Source organism: Dasypus novemcinctus, chromosome 6 (assembly GCF_030445035.2).
Source record: "Dasypus novemcinctus isolate mDasNov1 chromosome 6, mDasNov1.1.hap2, whole genome shotgun sequence".
Classification (NCBI taxonomy): domain Eukaryota; kingdom Metazoa; phylum Chordata; class Mammalia; order Cingulata; family Dasypodidae; genus Dasypus; species Dasypus novemcinctus.
This window is the reverse complement of record NC_080678.1, coordinates 42,588,770-42,607,889: the sequence shown is the minus strand read 5'-3', so window position 1 is coordinate 42,607,889 and position 19,120 is coordinate 42,588,770. Positions and strand designations below refer to the sequence as shown.

Sequence of the window (19,120 nt, the reverse complement as noted above, 5' to 3'; positions counted from 1 at the left end):
ATGGGAGGTCCACGGTTCAAACCCCGGGCCTCCTTAACCTGTGTGGAGCTGGCCTATGCACAGTGCTGATGTGTGCAAAGAGTGCTGTGCCATGCAGAGGTGTCCCCCACGTAGGGGAGCCCCGCGCGCAAGGAGTGCGCCCAGTAAGGAGAGCCGCCCAGCGTGAAAGAAAGTGCAGCCTGCCCAGAAATAGCGCCACACACACGGAGAGCTGATGCAACAAAAGAAACACAGATTCCTGTGCCGCTGACAACAGAAGCGTACAAAGAAGAGGACGCAGCAAATAGACACAGAGAAGGGGGGGGGCAGAATAAATAAATGTTAAAAAAAAAAAAAAAGAGTTACCTCCTGAGAGCCTCCATGTTGCTCAAATGTGGCCACTCTCTAAGCCAAGCTCAGCATGTAAATGTATTACCTTCCCCCCAGCATGGGACATGACTCCCAGGGATGAGCCTCCCTGGCGCTGAGGGTTTAATACCAAGCACCAGCTGATGATGTAACTAGAAAAAGACCTTGAATAAAAGTGTCAGACCAGCAGAATATCTCAGCCTTCATGTAATATCAGGTGTTAAAAACTGCTTTTTGACCTTGAATAAAAGGGGGAAATGGAAAGGACAAATGAGTTTATATGGCTATGAATCTCCAAAAAAGAGTCGGGAGGTCATCAGAGAGGTTGCACTTATGCACACCTCAGCGGGGTCCCAGTTTCAGCCAAAGTAGATACAACCCCAGGTATTGGTTCTCCTGAGGGCTACAGAGACCCACAGGTTCTGTGGTCATGGCAGATGGCTCTAGAGTTCAGTGCCATGTCAGTTGGCCCTCTTTGGAGTTTGTGTTCCTGAGTGTGATGATGGAGTTGGACTCAGATGTACTCTTTCTACACATGCCTCTTCTGTCGCTTTTACTGGACCTGTGGTTGGCTCTGGGGTTGATGTATACTCAGGAGACCTGAATCTCTGGACTGTCCAAGTGACAGCCAGGCCCTGAGCCTCAGCAGACTTGCAACTCCTACCCTCTGGTTTATTGAACTTACCCAGCCAGTGAACAGTGAGGTGAAGAAGGTCAACCACCACACCAGGGAGCCAAGAGTGCCTGCGGCTGCAAGTAGGAGAATTGCATCCATCATCCATGTGGAATCTAAACCCCCTCTCGATATATAGGTGGAGTGGACATAACCATCCTAGGATCCACAGGATGGAGGAATAGAGTGTGGATTAGAGTGGACTTACTGATATTCTGCTGTGGAACTATTGGGATTAGTAATGGAAGAAATTGTAGCATTGATGTGGAGAAAATGGCCACAGTAGCTGCTGAGGGTAGGGAGAGTGAAGAAGAGATATGATGTGGGGGCATTTTCAGGACTTGGAGCTGTCCTGGGTCGTACTGCAGGGACAGATGCTGGACACTGTATGTCCTGTCATAGCCCACTAGGTGGACTGGGGGAGAGTATAAACTACAATGTAAACCATTATCCGTGTTGGTGCAGCAGTGCTCCAAAATGTATTCACCAAATGCAATGACTGTCCTATGATAATGAAAGAGGTTGTTGATTCGGGAGGAGTGGAGGATGGGGGTGGGGCTATGTGGGGACCCTTATATTTTTTTTACTGTAACAAAAAAAAAAATAGAAAAAAAAATAGATTCATGGATACGTATGGCAGGGGATGGATAGAAGAAGGATTGAAAGGTAAATGCTAAGGGCTGTTTTTTTTTTAATTTTCGTAGTAATTAAAATGCTCTAATAAAAGCTTAAAACTTGTAGGATTTTTGTGTAACATATTTACTTTAAGAAATGAGGATATAGATAATTAGAGCTTACAAATTTTTATGGATAAATAGTGAGACCTTTGTGTATTCAGGGACAAGAATAGCAAGAGACAAGTTGATAGGAAGTTTAGCAACTTAAATGGAATTGTTTCCAGTGTATAAATAAGAAAGACTCAATAGATTAAAAAGCAAAAAAGGCATGCCTGAATTTCTCAATACCAATACCTCTTACTTGTATGGTTCATGAAAAACTTTACTTTCAAAAGACTTCAGAGGAAGTGGACTTGGCCTAGTGGTTAGGGCGTCCATCTACCACATGGGGGGGTCTGTGGTTCAAACCCAGGGCCTCCTTGACCCCTGTGGAGCTGACCCATGCGCAGTGCTGATGCGTGCAAGGAGTGTGGTGCCACGCAGGGGTGTCCCCGCATAGGGGAGCCCCACGCGCAAGGAGTGCACCCCGCAGGGAGAGCTGCCCAGCGCGAAAGAAAGTGCAGCCTTCCCAGGAATGGTGCTGCACACACAATGAGCTGACACAAAATGATACAACAAAAAGAAACACATATTCCTGTGCCACTGACAAGAGAAGCAGACAAAGAAGAAGACTCAGCAAATAGACACAGAGAACAGACAAGTGGAGGGGGGGGGGAGAGAAATAAATAAATCTTAAAAAAAAAAAAACTTCAGATTCAACAATTTATAACTCACTGATTTCTTAAATTTCCATAAATTTATAATATTTGTTTAATATATTTCTCTTCTAAATGGTCTCCCAGAAAAAATCCGTGATTCACATATTAGCAAATTTCACAGCATTGGCAAGATTTAATTATAAATAAAACTGTTTAATGTAGAAAAAAATAATAAAATGATCTTTAAAATAATCCAGATTAAGACCATAAAATAAGATGAACAGAGTCTTTGAATTGATTTCCTTGGGGAGACACACACATACTCTCTTTGTGTTAGGAATTTTATCGAGCATTCTGTTAAGTAAACAGTGTTGGCCTATGAAAGAGATGTGTAAAACTCAGTGGGTTAGTGGTACCATCACTCTAACACATGAAACAAAAGCTCTAGGCTTTTCTACTCTCACCCTTTCCCCCATTTTTTTTCAGTTCCTTATTAAGGAAAAGAGCATTTTAAAAATCTCATGACTACTCTCTACCAGTACAGAATCAAAACTCTGAAGGTCAGCTCTTGGCATATATATTTTAAGAAACACAGTAGATTCTTAAGGTGATAGAGCTGCTCCTGGCTATAAACCAGTCAGCCTAGGTGGACCATTTCCCTAAATTCTATGATTGGGAGGCAACTCCTAAGAGATAAATTCGAGTTTAGATTACAAATCTTGTTCCTACTTAGTTCTGGGCTAACAGTTTGTTCCTTAATCTTAAAATAGGGATAATAAATACAAAGAAGAAAAACGGTTTTGAGTTACAAAACCTTGTCATTTTCTTATTCTTTGTCATACCATATTGTATCCTTTTAGAATTCAGATATGGGAGAGAGATAAATGAATTGTTTTCTTTAAATATCTGTCTCTTGGCTATTTTGTTAGCTTTATGTTATATAAATATTGCTTCATTTTTTTAGTCATTTTATTTTGGTATGATACAAAATACAAAATAATATTTTGTTTATATATCATTGCTATAAAATTTTAACTTCGTGACGAGATGCAATTGAAATAATTATGTGGTTTTGTGCTATTTTTCATATTTCTATATTCTGTATAAAAGCAAATAAGCAAAACAGCCATTTAATGTCTCTGGAAATAAATTGTCTTATGGCCATACAGCAAATTGAGAAGCATTTATTCAAGAAAATCTACTAAAGCTCAGTAAGAACAGCTTGTGGTATTTGAGCCACAACCCACTCCCACTCACCTCCCCCTGGTGATAGAATCTTTATTCTAAATAGAAGGGGCAGACTGCCAGCTCTCAAATGCTCTAGCTTCATGTGGCAGATACTCTCTTCCAGAGAGATGGTGTCAAGTGGAGTAGGGATCCCTTCCCCCCACCCAGCCTCTACTCAAAGAGGGGAAGTCAGTCTCAGGCACAGCAGGGTGATTGCCCTGACCCCAGATTATTCATAGGACAGAGGTTCAATGCCAGGAGGGGCAAGCCAGGGTCTATATTGTACCCACTCAGCTCCTGTATGTTAGGTATAAAAACATAGAGCTCTATAACTTTCCCCAAAGGGATTGACTTTATTTGTAACAGAATGTAGGAAAGTTCTTGCCTAAAGATATTCTTGAAAACAATCTTAGTGCTGGGTAATTAAGAGGAGGTTGGTAACTGTAAGTTACTTATGGCAACAAATGAAACAGTAACTCAGCAAGACATTTGACAGAGAAAACAAGAAAAGAGAGCTAAGAAGAGCCTCTTAGTGTTGGAGGAAGCCTCAAAGACTGGCAACACACTATCCCTGCAGAGGGGCCCAACTTTTATTAGATCACATGTGGAGCATTTTCCACTCTGAGGTGTTGTGAAAAGAGTAGAGCAGTCAGCCATTAATTAATGGAGAATAACAGTTGGGTGTGTGATACCAATAGAGACACATCCGCTAGAAGGGGGAAATGACTGAAACCAAAGTCATTCCTGATGAACAGGGAGACCACACATGCTTAAGGCGGTGCCCCCTGAGAAGCAACATCGGAAGCTGCACACTGCGGGGAAATAGAAATCAATGAGTCAGTCTAAGCAAAACTACTAAATAAATAATGAGTCAGTCACAAGAATGGTAAGGTTTGGAAAGGAGGGGGAGGATCAGCATCCAGAACTAGTATATTGTATTATCTAACATGTCCAGTTTTTGCCAAAATTTTATGAGACATGCAAAAAAAAAAAAAAAAAAAAGAAAACAGGAAAATGTGACCCATATACAAGGGTTGGAAGGTTGGAGCAGGCAATAGAGACTGCTTTTGAGAGGGTCCAGATGTTGGACCTAGCAGACAAAGACTTCAAAGCAGCCTATTTTAAATACTCTTAGAGAACTAAAGAAAACTAGAGGTTGGGTGCCTGCTTCCCACGTGAGAGGTCCCAGTTTCAGTTCTTAGTGCCTCCTAAAAGAAAAATACAAAAACATAAAAACCAGCTCTGGGAAGCTGATGTGGCTCAGTGGTTGAGCACCAGCTTCCCACATATGCGGTCCCAGGTTCATTCCCTGGCCCCCAGTACCTCAAAAAAAAAAAAAAAAAAAAAAATTACTAAGGAAGTTCTTGAACTGAAAGCAAGTGATACCAGACAGTAATTCAAATATACACAAAATACAGTTAATAAAGGTAATTATGTAGGTAATTATAAAAGACAATATAAATGCATACTTGATTGAAGCAGTTGAATAAAATAATATGTATATATCAAGAGGGGGCTTAGAGGAATAGAGTATGGATTAGAGTGGACTTACTGATATTCTATTCATGAACTATTGTGATTAGTAATCGAAGAAAGTGTGGCATTGGTGTGGAGAAAGTGGCCATGGTGGCTGCTGGGGATTGGGAGTGGGAGGAAGAGATGAGATGTGGGGGCGTTTTCAGGACTTGGAGTTGTCCTGGGTGGTGCTGCAGGCACAGTTACCGGACATTGTATGTCCTCCCATGGTCCACTGGGTGGACTATGGGAGAGTGTGGGCTATGATGTGGACCACTGACCATGAGATGCAGCGGTGCTGAGAGATGTATTCACCAAGTGCAGTGAATGTTTCATGATGATGGAGAAGATTCTTGTTATTGGGGCGGGGAGTAGGGTGAGGGGGGTGAGGGGTGTATGGGGACCTCATATTTTTTTAATGTAACATTAAAAAAATAAATATAAAAGACCGAGAAAAAAAAAAAAAAGAATTAAGCTGGAGCCCTTGGAAGTCAGTGTGCAGAGGAAAGAGAAGAAAACTCCTGGAAGAAAGGAACCTTGAACCCAGAGAAAAGCAAGCCCCAGGAATGTAGGAACCGAGGAAACCTGAAACCTTACAGATGTCAGTGGCCATCTTGCTCCAAATAGACTTTGGTAAGGAAACTTATGCTTTATGGCCTAGTATCTGTAAGCTCCTACTCCAAATAAATACCCTTTATAAAAACAAAAACAAAAAAGAACAATAATTGTTATTATTATAAGCCAATATAATGGCTTAAACATATATGTACCTACAAAAGTGCCACAAAATATGTGATGGCATAAAATGACAGAATTGAAGGGAAAAATAATTCAGCAAGAGTAGTTGGACACATCAATGCCCTACTTTCCAAAGAGGAGTAGAACAACTAGGCAAATGATCTACAAGGATGTGAAAGACTTGAGCAACCCAGACCTAACAGACACCTGTAGAACACTCCACCCAACAAGAACAGAGTACTCATTCTCCCAAAGTGCACATAGAGCAGTCTCCACAATAGACCACATTCTAGGCCTTAAAGCAAATCTTAAAATATTGTATCATGCAAATTATATTCTCCAACTACAGTGGAACAAACTTTAAAAACAACAAAGGAAATCTGGGAAATTCATAAAGAGATAGAAATTAAACAACACCTTCCTAAATAGTGAATAGGCCAAAGAAGAAATCATGAAGGAAATTAGAAAGTATTTTGAGAGAATTGAAAACAAAAGACATGCCAAAATTTATGGAATGTGGCTAATGTGGTAATATGTAGCTGCAAAAACCTATGTTTAAAAAAGAAGAAAGACCTCAAATCAAGACCCTAACTTTTCACCTTAATAAACTTGTAAAAGGAGAGGAAACTAAGGCCAAAGCAAGCAAAAGAAAAAATAATATCGATTAGAACAGAACTAAATGAAATAGAATAGAAAATAATAAAGAATATCACTGAAGTTTTCATTTAGTGAGTTTGTTTTAACACTGTAATTCAATATGAGTGCATAGCAGTGAATAAAGTATTTTTATTAGTTTTCCAACCAATTCAAGATAGTGTTTTCATCTTTCACTATGTGATTTGATGTTTTAATACTGTTTGTAAGTCAGTATCAGTGACTACCTTAAATAAATCTTGTATTTTATTTATATTTTGAAACTAATAATGATAGTGTTTTCACAGGTCACTATGTGACTAAAGTGTCTATCATTATTTGTAAGTCAATATCAGTACATTCATTAATAAAGCATGTATTTTAGTTATGGAAACAAACAAAAAAAGAATATCAGTGAAACCAGAATTGGTTCTTTGAAAAGATCAACAGAACTGACAGATCTTTAGCTAGGCTGACAAAGGGGAAAAAGGAAGACTCAAATTACTAAAATCACAAATGATAGGAAATCAATTCCAACCTTAGAGTAATAAAAAATATTACATGGGAATACTATGAATAACTATATACAAACAGATTAGATCACTCAGATGAAATGGATGAATTCCGAGAAAGATGCATACTACCAAAACTGATGTAGGATGAAATTGAAAATCTGAACAGATTTATAAAAGTAAAGAGTTTTTTAGTAATTTTTAAATTTCCCTCAAAGAAAAGTTCAAGCCCAGATGTCTTTACTGGTGATTTCTACCGAACATTTAATTAATACCCATTCTTTACTATCTCTTCCAAAATGAGGAGGAACGATTTCCAACTCATTCTATAGGTCACTGTTATCTGATACCAAAAACAAAGTCATCACAAGAAAAGAAAACTACAGATCTCTTATGAATACCAACATAAAAAAATACCCCCCCCCCCAAAAAAAAAGAAACAACTAGCAAACCAAATTGAGCAACATATAAAAAACGATTGTACACCATGAATAAGTGAGATTTATCCCAGGAATACAAGGTTGGTTTAACACCCTGTGATGGTTAGGCTATTGGGTCAATTCGGCCAGGTAATTGTGCCCGGTTGTTTGGTCAAGGAAGCACTGGGCTAACTGTAATACAAGGGCATTTATGGGCTTTAGTCACCATTGACTTTACTGCAGTGGTAAATCATAGATAGCTGGTTATAACTATATCAGCCAGGGAGATTGCCATCAGCAAGAGGGACACTTAACCCAATCAGTTGAATGCTTTAAAAGGGGAAGTGATTCCAACATTGAGAGAGAATTTCCTAGCTTGTCTTTGGACAGCCAACATCTCCCAGAACTCCTCAAGAACCTTCATTGGACTTTCATTGAGCCCCTAGTTGCAGCCTGCCTGTGGAACCTGGACTTGTGCATCCCATGGCTACATTACTCTATAGAATCACATGCTATTGACAGTTATCTCTTGTTGATTCTGTTTCCCTAGAGAACCCTGACTAATACACACCCAAAAATCAAATAATGTAACACACATATTAATAGATTAAAGGACCAAAACCACATGATCATCTCAATAAACTGAAAAAATGAAATAAATAACAAAAGAAATGTAAGACTTGTGCACTACAAGTTACAAAACATTGTTGAAAGACATTAAAGAAGATCTAAATAAATGGAAGACATCCCATGTTCATGAATTGGAAGACTTAATATTGTTAAATTGGCATTACTCCCCAAATTGATCTCCAGATTCAATGCTATCCCTATTAAAATCCCAGCTGACTTCTTTACAGAAACTGACAAGGTAGCCCTAAAACTCATTTGAAAATTCAGAGGACTCCAGGTAACCAAAGCCATCTTGTAAGAGAACTAAGTGGGAGTACTCACACTTCACAATTTCAAAACTTACTATGAAACTACAGTAATCAACATAATGTGGAACTGGCATAATGATAGATATGTAGATTAATGAAATAAAATCAAAAGTCTAGAAATAAAGCCATGCATCTACAGTCAGTTAATTTTCAACAAAATGGTCAGGACAGTTCAGTGGGAGAAAAGAGTTGTTTTTTTCAACAAATGGTGAAGAAACAATTGGATCTCCACATGCAAAAGAATGAACCTAGACCTCTTATACCATACAAAAAAACTAATTTGAAATGGATCATAAAACTGAATGTAGGTGCTATCACAGTAAAGCTCTTAAGAAAAATAAAAACAGGCATAAATCTTTATGACTTTGGGTTAAGCAATAGTTTCTTAGATACAACACCAAAAGCTCAAGCAACAAAAGGAAAAATAAATTGGACTTGAAGAAAATAAAAAACTTTTATGCTACAAATAACATCAATGAAATGAGAAGACAACCACATCATGAGAGAAAATACTTGAAAATCATGTATCTGATAATGGCCTTGTATTCAGAATATACCAAGAATTCTTAAAACATATTAATAAAGGGATAGTTAAAAATGGACAAAGCGTCTGAGTAGACATTTCCCCAAAGAAGGTACTTGAGTGGCCAATATGCAAATGAAAACATGCTCTGCGTTATTAGTATTAGGGAAATGCAATTCAAAGACAAGAGATAGTACTTCTCATCAACTAAGAAGGGTGTAATAAAAAAATAGAACAGTGTTCATAAATATGTGAAGAAATTGAAGCCCTCAGACATTGCTGTTGGAGGTATAAAATGACAAAGCCACTTCGGAAAATGGTTTGGCACTCCTCAAAACATTATAGTTGCCATATGACCTAGCAATTCCACTCTCTAGATATATATTCAGAAGAACTTAAAACATATGTCTACATGAAAAGACTTGTGCAAATGTTCATAGTAGCATTCATTCATAATAGCCAGAAAGTGGAAACAACCCAGTGTCCACCAACTGATGAATGGATAAATAAAATGTAGTATATCCTACGGAATATTATTTGGCAGTAGAAAAGAAAGTCAGTAGTGATACATACTACATTAGAGTAAGTGAAAGTAGTCACAGAATCCCTACATGGTATGATTCTATTTATATGACTTGTCCAGATTAGGCAAATCTATAGAGACAAAAAGTAGCTTAGTGGTTGCCTACCTATGGTTGGGGCAGGTGGGGGAGTGGGTATTGACTGCTAATGAATACAGAGTTTACTTTGGCATGGTATAAAAAGGTTCTCAAATTAGGTTGTTGTGATGGTCCTACAGCTCTGAATATTCTAAGACAATTAAGTTTTTCACTTCAAATTGATGAATTACATAATAAGTGAGTTGTATCTCAATAAAGCTGTTTAAAAAACAGGTGTGACCATAATTGGTATGATTCAGGTAAAAGTAATCTCTGTTTCTCAGAGTCCAATTTGATACAATCGATAATTGATTCAAGAAACTTTATGATGCATGATTGTTCTGTAAACCTGCAATTTTTTTCACATTTAGTCTGATGAACTGGAGAGTAGATATTGGCTGCAACTCTGCTGAGATTCAGGGCTCAACAACATATGAACAGATTGAAAATTTAAGTCTCTGGGGCATATATTTAATGGGTATAGTGCTAATTATAGGTTCAAATAAAAGAGGTAGAAGAATCATGCGTAGGGAAATTATAAATAGGTCTAACTCTGTTTTATTGGAGAAATAGATATCATGTAGCCAAGATAAAGGCCACTGATGGGGTGCTGATTTCATGGGGTTGTGTGCCTTGCCTGTTGTGTCCAGACATCTGTAGAACCCACAGGAGCCACCCATGTTTGAGGCTTAGCCATACAAACTCCTTTGTGTTTAATGTTTCTGCCTTTTGGTCAAGGTCTTTCACCAAATGTATGATTGGAGTTTGGGCATTAATCCCTCCGTATCAGAGAGTCTCATCCCCTGAAGTCATGTCCCATGTCCGGGAGAAAGTAGTGATTTTATTGGCTGACTTTGGCTTAGAGAGAATCCACATGTGAGTAATTCTTAGGCATTAGTTGTTATAGACTTAAGTTTTCATTTTACCAGAATAAGGTTCACAGGCATTAATGTCGTAGGCTTGGGATATTGGTCTCTTTTATTGGGCACTGTTTACTCCAGAGATTCTTACCACTTTAGTTGAGAACATAGCAGACTCCCCAGGGTGCGAGTTTAATATTTTGTTGTAAACCCACAGCTTCTTAATAAAGGAAAAAAAAAGTGACTTTATGAAATACCAGGTTAGTTGCTCTGTGTTGTTTTACATTAGAAAGTGGCTTAGAAGGTACTTAAGCAAAGTATAAAGTATAGATATTTCACTTGCTGAAATCTGACTTGAAATGACTGAATGTAAGAGTTAATAGTTAAATATAGTTAATGCCCCGTTATGTACTTTTTTGGGGGGGGCAGGCTCTTTTGTTTGTTTGTTTTGGCTCATCATGTTTGCTTGTTGTCTGGTTTTCTGTTTGTTTTTCTTTAGGAGTCAGGGGAACAGAACCTGGGACCTCCCATGTGGGAGGCGGGCACTCAGCTGCTTGAGCCACAACCACTCCCCTGTACATATTTTTAAAGTCACTAAACAATGAAATAGCACCTAGGTGTAATAGAGTCAAGTATTTTATTGGACTCTAATTGATGTCTGTTCCTAGTGCCTTTTAGGTGTTAAGTTTACATCAAAGATTATTTTATTTAGGATTCATTTTTAAAAATTGTTTTTAAAGTTTCTTTAGTCCATAAAGGAGAATGTTGGCAAACACAACTACAATAAAGGATTTTGTAAAGGTTAATTATTTGTAATGCTTGAAATATTTTGTTTAAAACAGTTTCAACAAAATATGTGGCATATTTAATGTGTCATATGTAGAAATATTAATGAATGATTATTTTAGATTGAGCATACAGGGGAGTTCTCCATCTTAAACTACTTATAATATAATTGATACTAAATGTGTTTTTGCAAAATAAATTTTTTGTTGTGCTCTCGAGAAGGAAATATAACAATTCTGGTGATGGGGAAATCATAGACAACTGGTGGCAAATATTAAGTATATTTAAAATCTTTGAGGAAATCATTTATGGATTTGTTTACTTTTCATTATGTCAAAATATGCCCCCATTTTCTTTTTTTTTCTTTTTTTTTAATTGATTTTGTAAAAATATTACGTTAAAAAAATATGAGGTCCCATTCAACCCTACCACCCCCCCCCACTCCCCACCCCACCCCCCCTTTTCTTATTTAAAGTACTTTTTAAGCTTTCCATCATGGAAGTAAATGCCTGTGTTAATACATTGTAGTGATTTGAAGTAAATTATATTCACTGAAACTTAAAGAACACTTAAAAGATGCACTTTGCTTTTCTTTATACTTTTAATCTCTAGTATTAACCTCCCTTGATTATTCATTAGCCACAAGAATGGAAATAAGTGAAAAGCATTGGCCACAATGGAGTGCTCATGCAGTCTGGGAGCAGGTGTGGGGAGTCTCTGGCACAGACTAGTGCAGTATTTTGAAATTTTTTAAATTACAACCTATATTTTATATTGCGTACATGTTCAAACATATATATACATACAACTGTAATAGAAGATACAGAAATGTTTACCTTTATAATATTCAGTGCACTGTATTTTTAAATTATTTTTTCTAATATAGTTTTGACCCATTAAGTCAATTTCATAGCCACTAAACTTTTGAGAACCATAGTTTGTAAAACAGTGATCTTAGGACAGAATTATGAATTCAAATATATTTTTTGTATTTTCTTTCCCAGTGACCCATTTAAAATGTATGTTTTTTGTGTCTGGAGAAAACAGTCTCTTAGTAGGAGGGCAAACATGATTCTCAATTAAATGAAGTTTAGGGTTTAAGGGTCTTTTTTTTTTTTAAACCATTCTGTTAGAGTTGTCAATGAACTATTAAGTTAATTAGAACCAATATATTTGAATGCTCAAGGAAATGTTCCCTTTAGTAATTTTAGTTTAATTAGAGTTTTTGCATAGTTTCAAAATAATGGTCACAAAACGTGGATTAAAAACCATCCAAAAAATATGTGTGTATACTCATTTTCCTTTTATATGTTTGTAGAAATAAATTTTTATCCTGATTTGACGTCTTAAAATATTTTTAATAGTATTAAACTAATTTTTCTTATCTGTTATTAAAGTTTGTCTCTGATTATGCGTCTGTGCTTTTCATATTAAATGGGGAAAGATTTTTTGCAAATATTTCACCAAATATTTTTGCAGGGACACTTAGTCGGTCTGGATGAACCAGCTTCAGGAAGTGGGCAAGAAGCTCTGCTTAAACAAGAGCAAGCAAAAATCACTCGGTTCGAGAGACAAGCAGAAGAGTTCCTCAATGCAGTCTTTTATAGAAAAGGTTGGTTTCAGTGAAGAACATTTAGCATCTACTTGTCCTATATTAATCTCCACAATTTGAATGTCATTTTTTAAAAGAATTAATCTTAAAAATATTTTTCTCTATTGATGGTAAACTTTATATTTCTCTGTATCCCTTTGGTCAAGTAAAATTTGGAATAGGGTAAGGTAGACCGCCCCCACACACACACACATACACACACACACACTCACATACTTTTTGTTTGTTTTGTTTTGTTCTGAAATGCTAGTGCTGTGTAAACTTTAGTAAATATTTAGTTCAGGAAATTATTATATATGTCTGAAAATTGTAATGTGTGAGTAGTTATGTTTTGTTAGACAAATTTTCTTACATATGTAGTTCTGTTTAGTCACTGATAACTATAAAGCCATCTATGTTAGGTTTTATGAATTCCCCTGAAATTTCGTTTAGGGAGAAAATACAGAGTTATATATTAAAATTAGATTTGCAAACATTTTTTCCTCCTTGATATGTTCTTGTTTCACAAAAATTCTTTGAATTATTAAAATTAGAGAAACTTAGTATTATATAATACAATTTCCTTCCTGCATTTGAGGTAACATTTAATAACTCTACCTCTTGCATTTTTCTATTTATCTTTCTCCTTGAACTTTTGTAGGCTTGTTTTACTGTTGTTGTTTTTTTATGGGAAAGTTCTTCAATCATAGAACCCAAGTTTAGAGTTGTTCATAGAAGCACACAAAGCGTAATTGCTGTAAGCCAAGACTTTGAGAATCCAGGACTTTCCTTCGTGATCCATTCTAGTCAAGGGTCTTTACTTTCCAGAAATTCTTTCTTAAATAGGTTTGTATTCCTTGGTTTCTACTTTTCTCTAGTTTCAAGATGGAGATTAGTATGATAGGTTCTAAAATAGTCTATTGCATTCTCCTGATAATCTTGAATACCCATATTTGTTTGTCAGCAGATTCAGTGATTCCTTTCTTTCCTATTTCTCCATTTATTTTTGTTTATACCTCTCATTCCTCTGGAAAATTCTCTACTTCAGAAGTTTAAAGAGTGTATTTTGACTGTACACTAAAGTCTTTAAGTGCTGATTCTAATGAATTATAGTTACAGCTAGATACCAGCTGAGCTTTTATTTAATGTGACCAATAAATATTTTCATAAGGTGATTTAAGTTGAAGTGTCATACAAAATAATGGCATAAAATTAAAGAATGCACATTTTTTAAAAATAGCACATACAGTTTCTTCCCTTAGATCCCTAAACAAAATTAAAACTTTTAGTACACTTTCACTTTTCTTTTGATAACCACTAGCATCCTCTCACCTAAAGCTTCTAACCTAGCCTCCTATACTCATTTTATCCCCATAAAGACCCTCAATTCCAAAATTATATCCAAAATACTTAATTTAATCATTTGATTATTGTATTTAAGTAAAAACGACTGATAGATCAGTTCTTTCAGTTTATTAACCAAATAAAATATCTTCACATCTCCTCTCCTTTAGGATCTATTGATGGGTTGCTATAGCAAGCATCATTATCTGAAAAGAGGAACTCATCTTCCTAATGTATGTAGAGGAACCAGTTTTCATTCTCACTTTGCTTAAGGGAAATTAACAAGGTCTATCATAAGATTTCTAAAGGGAAATTCTTTCCTGTTTCTCTACCAGTCCCATCAGTTTGTCATGGGGGAATAAATTATGTTAAAATTCTTTATAAATTTTCTTATTCAGAAAGTAAATTTTTGCAGAGAAGGAGTCTTACCTTAGAATTAGTCTCAGGATAGACTTTCAAGAGAATAGGAACCCTCCAAAATTCTCTGTAAAGTTAAGTGTGTGTTTTTGTCTATATACTCTTTAAAATCTGATGCTCGGCAGGGGTGGGGGGGGGATGGGAAGGTAGTTTTGAAGCTGGAAATTTCTGCCCAATTGCTTTATGTATTAATGTTATTTTTAGATATTAATCTTATTGGAAATGTCTCAAAATGGCCCTGGTACCCTTCATGTTAATACCAGACAATTTAGCCTGATAAGGATTTTGTTTTGAAAAATAATTGATACTTGGATTTAGTGAATTGTTTCAGAGTATTAATTAGTGTGCAAAGGTTTATGTATAGCTAAGTAGAAGCATAGATGTAATAAAAGTCAGCTTTTGAGGTATGCAGTGTAGTATATCCAATTTAAAAACAATGTGCCTTCCACAACTGCCATAAATGCATTGCTTTTCAGCTTGCTTAGTAAAGTTTCTGTTAAAAAAAAATTGACGCTTTTCTAAAAGTTAGATATATATTTAAAAATACACAGGTGGCTGTGATGTAGTACTTACATGTTCTAATTTTGGCCATTTGTTGCTTTTATTTGATGCAATTGTGTGTGTTGCCCTAGGGATGGCTATGTTTATAGGTATTGTATTTTAAGTAGAAGAAAGAAATGTGTACAAGAAGCTTTCAAAAGATACACAAATAAATGTCAAAGATGTCATCTGATTCATAAACATTGAACGTGCTTTATCTAATGATTGTGTGTCATTCATTCAAAGAGACATATGCTACAGGCATTTAAAGCTCAGAGGTAATGATTTATGGTCTTTAGCCTAAAGATTCTTCACACAGCTCTTAAATTATATTTATTAATCCAGTTAAACACAGATATCTCATCAATTATTTCATTTTTCTTCCTTTTCAGAAACTTCCTCTGTGTATTATATATTCTCCAATTTTGGGAGGGAGGAATGGGACACTAATATATTCAAACTTGAAATTATATACAACCTTTCTTATGGAGGATTGTATACTATGTAGGAAAAAAATGGATTTTATTGGAAAGTTAAATGAATATTTTTAAAATCCTAAGTTTAGAGATTTTAAAAAGCAATGCATGATTAGAATGTTTATTAAGACATATAAGAACTCATTATCAGTAATTGTAGGAACTTCTGAACCTTACCCAACTAAATACTTTTATTACTAAACTCTCTAGAATGCTCAAGGTCTGTATTTATAGAGAGGAAACTTGGTGAGGTACATACTTGTTAGTGGAACAGAAACAATTTTAATAGTAGAGAAAATCTCAAATTCCAGAGAATTAAATAAATATTCTGACTTTTACGGAAATGTCCTTGTATTGATTATTGCCCTTCAGAAAAAAGTCGTCCATTCTTAGGAGCATTGTGAGGATTTGATGTTATTTTTCTGTATGTGAAGATTTTAGATTTTAGTAGTAATAAGGGTCAGTCTTTCTTTAAATTTATAAATCAACCTCTTCAGTTTCTTACAGCTCCAATATACTGCAGGTAAAGTAATTTGCCATCTCTAGCCAATCTTTAAAAGACCAAGGAAACTGAACTTTTCTGAGCTCTGTTTTGGCATACCAACCACACCCATCTTCTAAAGCCTCAGAAGTATGGTGGGGAATGAAGGTCATAGTGGAACATTAAGTTCAGAGACAAGTTCTAAATCAATGATTTACCCCTAACCATCTATACAAAATGGAATAGGCTACTTGCATTTTAGTTCACATTTCCCTTATTTGTTAAAAAAAAAAAAAAAAAAGAGAGAACTATATGATGTGATTGATTTGATTGGCCCATTTATTACCCAACTAATATGAATGCGTATTTTATGCCAGACAAGATTAGGTGCTGAGTATATAGAAATTTTCAAAAAGCATATTCTCTGCTCTCAAGAATCTTGATCTTCCTGAGAGACAATTATAGTGTGGAAATGATGAAACATGATGACAATAATATCTTGTATTGATATTAACACAAAACATTTTCATTTTACCCCATTTAACCTTTAAAGCCCCTTCCATTGCTAAAAGTTCTGTGAGTGAGTAAATCCATATGGTTTTGTGTTTAAATTAAAATTGCTTAGAAATCATTTGTATATTTTATTTCATTGCTTTCCTAATATTAATGATTGGCAGAAAGTAGTTAAAGCACTCGAGGAATATATGGTCTTTCTTAGACTTTGGGAATTTGGTATTTTAAAAAATTCTAGCCCAGGAGTGCTAAAATTGCCCCTGGACCAGCAGCATCTAGGAACTTGTTAAAAATACTTATTCTTGAAACCACAGTAGAATTACTAAATCAAACTCTGGGGTTTGAACCCAGTAGTCTGTACTTTAACACCCTGCAAGTAATTCTGATGAACAATAAAGTGTGAGAACCATTGTCCTAACCTATCATAGAACTTAATTTTAAGTATCTCCTTTTATAATCTTGGTATGCATTAAATGTTTAACAGGAAGTAAATCGAGCACTCAAGACTCAGCAACCCATACTTCAAAAATTTAGAGGAGATGGCTGAAGGAAAATCTAGGGGAAAACTGATGTGATGATCTGTAGGTGGTAAACAGGGAAGTCATTATTTCATAAGGGAAGGGTTTTGGGATTTCTGAATCAGGTAAGTGATTCTTGCCCATAAGAGAACACTGTTATCCCTTAATTTAGTTTCATAATTCTGGAGGTGGGAAGAAGAGGGAATATTTAGAGATATTTTTATGAAAAGCTTATTTTTAAAAATCAGCAACTCATAAGCTTAGAGATTTAAAAAACTCAAGTGTGATTACTACTTTTAGGATATTGTATTTTAAGAAAAAGAATAAACTGAAATTTTATGTTTGATTGAAAGCTGTCTTTTTTTTTTTTTTTTTAGTACGTTGTCCTACTTTAAAAGTAAATAAATCTTTGTTTACAGACAGTCCCTGGGTCTCCGACCCCAATATTCCCCTAGTGGCCCGTGAGATCATGCAGCGAATGATCCAACAATTTGCTGCTGAATATACCTCAAAAAATAGCTCTACTCAGGACCCCAGCCAGCCCAATAGCACAAAGAACCAAAGCCTGCCGAAAGCATCTCCAGTCACCACCTCTCCCACGACTGCAACTACTCAGAACCCTGTGCTCAGCAAACTTCTCATGGCTGACCAAGACTCACCTCTGGACCTTACTGTCAGAAAGTCTCAGTCAGAACCTAGCGAACAAGGTATGGTTTGATGTCAAGGTCTCCTCTATCCAATCAGAATAAGTTGGGGAGAAAATATTGGCGAGTATTATTGCACCAGCAGCAATGATAAGTTAAAAACTAATGTAATTCTTAAAATATTCCTGAGTATGCATGGTATAAAAGAAGGACAGATAAAGTGGTAACGTTACCCATCAGCACTTAGTAACCCAGGAAAGCTAGGTGGTTACCACTGTTACAGACCTTTAAGTTATTATATAAGCATTTTATACTTTCCAGGGCATTGTCATATTCCCTTTTTTTTGGGGGGGGGGGAGGGGACTATGAGAAGTTAAAAATTTCCCCTTAACTATCAATGTTCTAGGCTTAACACTTATCTAAGAAATAAGCATGCCATTACTTGTTAGGTAGAAGTAGTAATAATTTGCAAATGATGTGATAGGCAAAAATATCCATTGTTTCCATTTTTAAAAAAGAAACTACTAGAGTCAGAAATCTTGAAGTGAGAAGGAGACAAAATACACTTCAGATTGAGAAGTTCAGTTAGAGTAGGTTTCACAAATTTCATAAATAAGTAAATTTTCAGTGTATTCAGTATTATAAATATGCAAACGAATACATGCATGAGATATTTTTTTTCAAACTTTATTTCAAATTCAGAAAAAAAATCACAGACGAAAGGCAGCTCAATAAGTTGTGGAAGTATTAGTCCTAAAAAGTTCTGTCTAGGCACTTAAGCTCATCTAATCCCAACAACAAACTCAATTATTCCTTCAGTGTTCAGAACATACACAGATGAACACAGATTAGTTAAATGACATAGTCAAGGTCTCCTTATTAATGACGAAAATGAAGAAGAGAAAAAGCTTTTAATCATATTCTTTTCTCACAAAACCAAGCTCCATATTCTTTTTTTTACTTTTCTCATTAGTATACTACCTTCTTTGCTTTTGCTATGAAAAAATTACAGTATTATTAACTATAGTCATTAAGTTATATTGACTATATTTTTACCATATATTTCCACATTTCTTAACACCTTGTAGTAGACCATACCTATATTTATATTACTGACCACAGTTTTCATTTAACACCAAAGTTATACATTCCCTATATTATCCTCTAGCTGCCCTCCAATTAGCATTAACCTTCCTGGACTACTTGTTTCAGCCACAATCACTTCCATAAATACAGTGTTTGTTACACTCCTTATAATGTGCTACCATCAGCTCCATCCATGAGTTAGTATTATGCACATGGTATTATGAACTAACCTTAGAATATTTCCAGAAGAAAATTTGTTGGTGAGGAACCTAATTAAGTGAATAAGTTAAAAGTTTATCAATTT

The 19,120-nt window shown here is 35.7% G+C and overlaps 1 protein-coding gene across 8 annotated transcripts in view; it reads left to right on the top strand.

Annotated features, from left to right (window-relative positions):
• LCOR (ligand dependent nuclear receptor corepressor) overlaps positions 1 to 19,120 on the top strand; it is a 181,052-nt gene that overhangs the window by 124,178 nt on the left and 37,754 nt on the right. For 3 of the 8 annotated variants that reach the window (XM_071215742.1, XM_012524589.4, XM_004456981.5), the window contains 2 exons: positions 12,686 to 12,818; positions 17,506 to 17,793. In XM_071215742.1, coding sequence (XP_071071843.1) covers positions 12,686 to 12,818; positions 17,506 to 17,793 — 421 coding nt within the window. Of the gene's footprint in view, positions 1 to 12,685; positions 12,819 to 14,311; positions 14,375 to 17,505; positions 17,794 to 19,120 lie in introns of all 8 variants that reach the window. The other 5 variants (XM_071215745.1, XM_071215747.1, XM_071215746.1 and 2 more) reach the window with 2 other exon arrangements.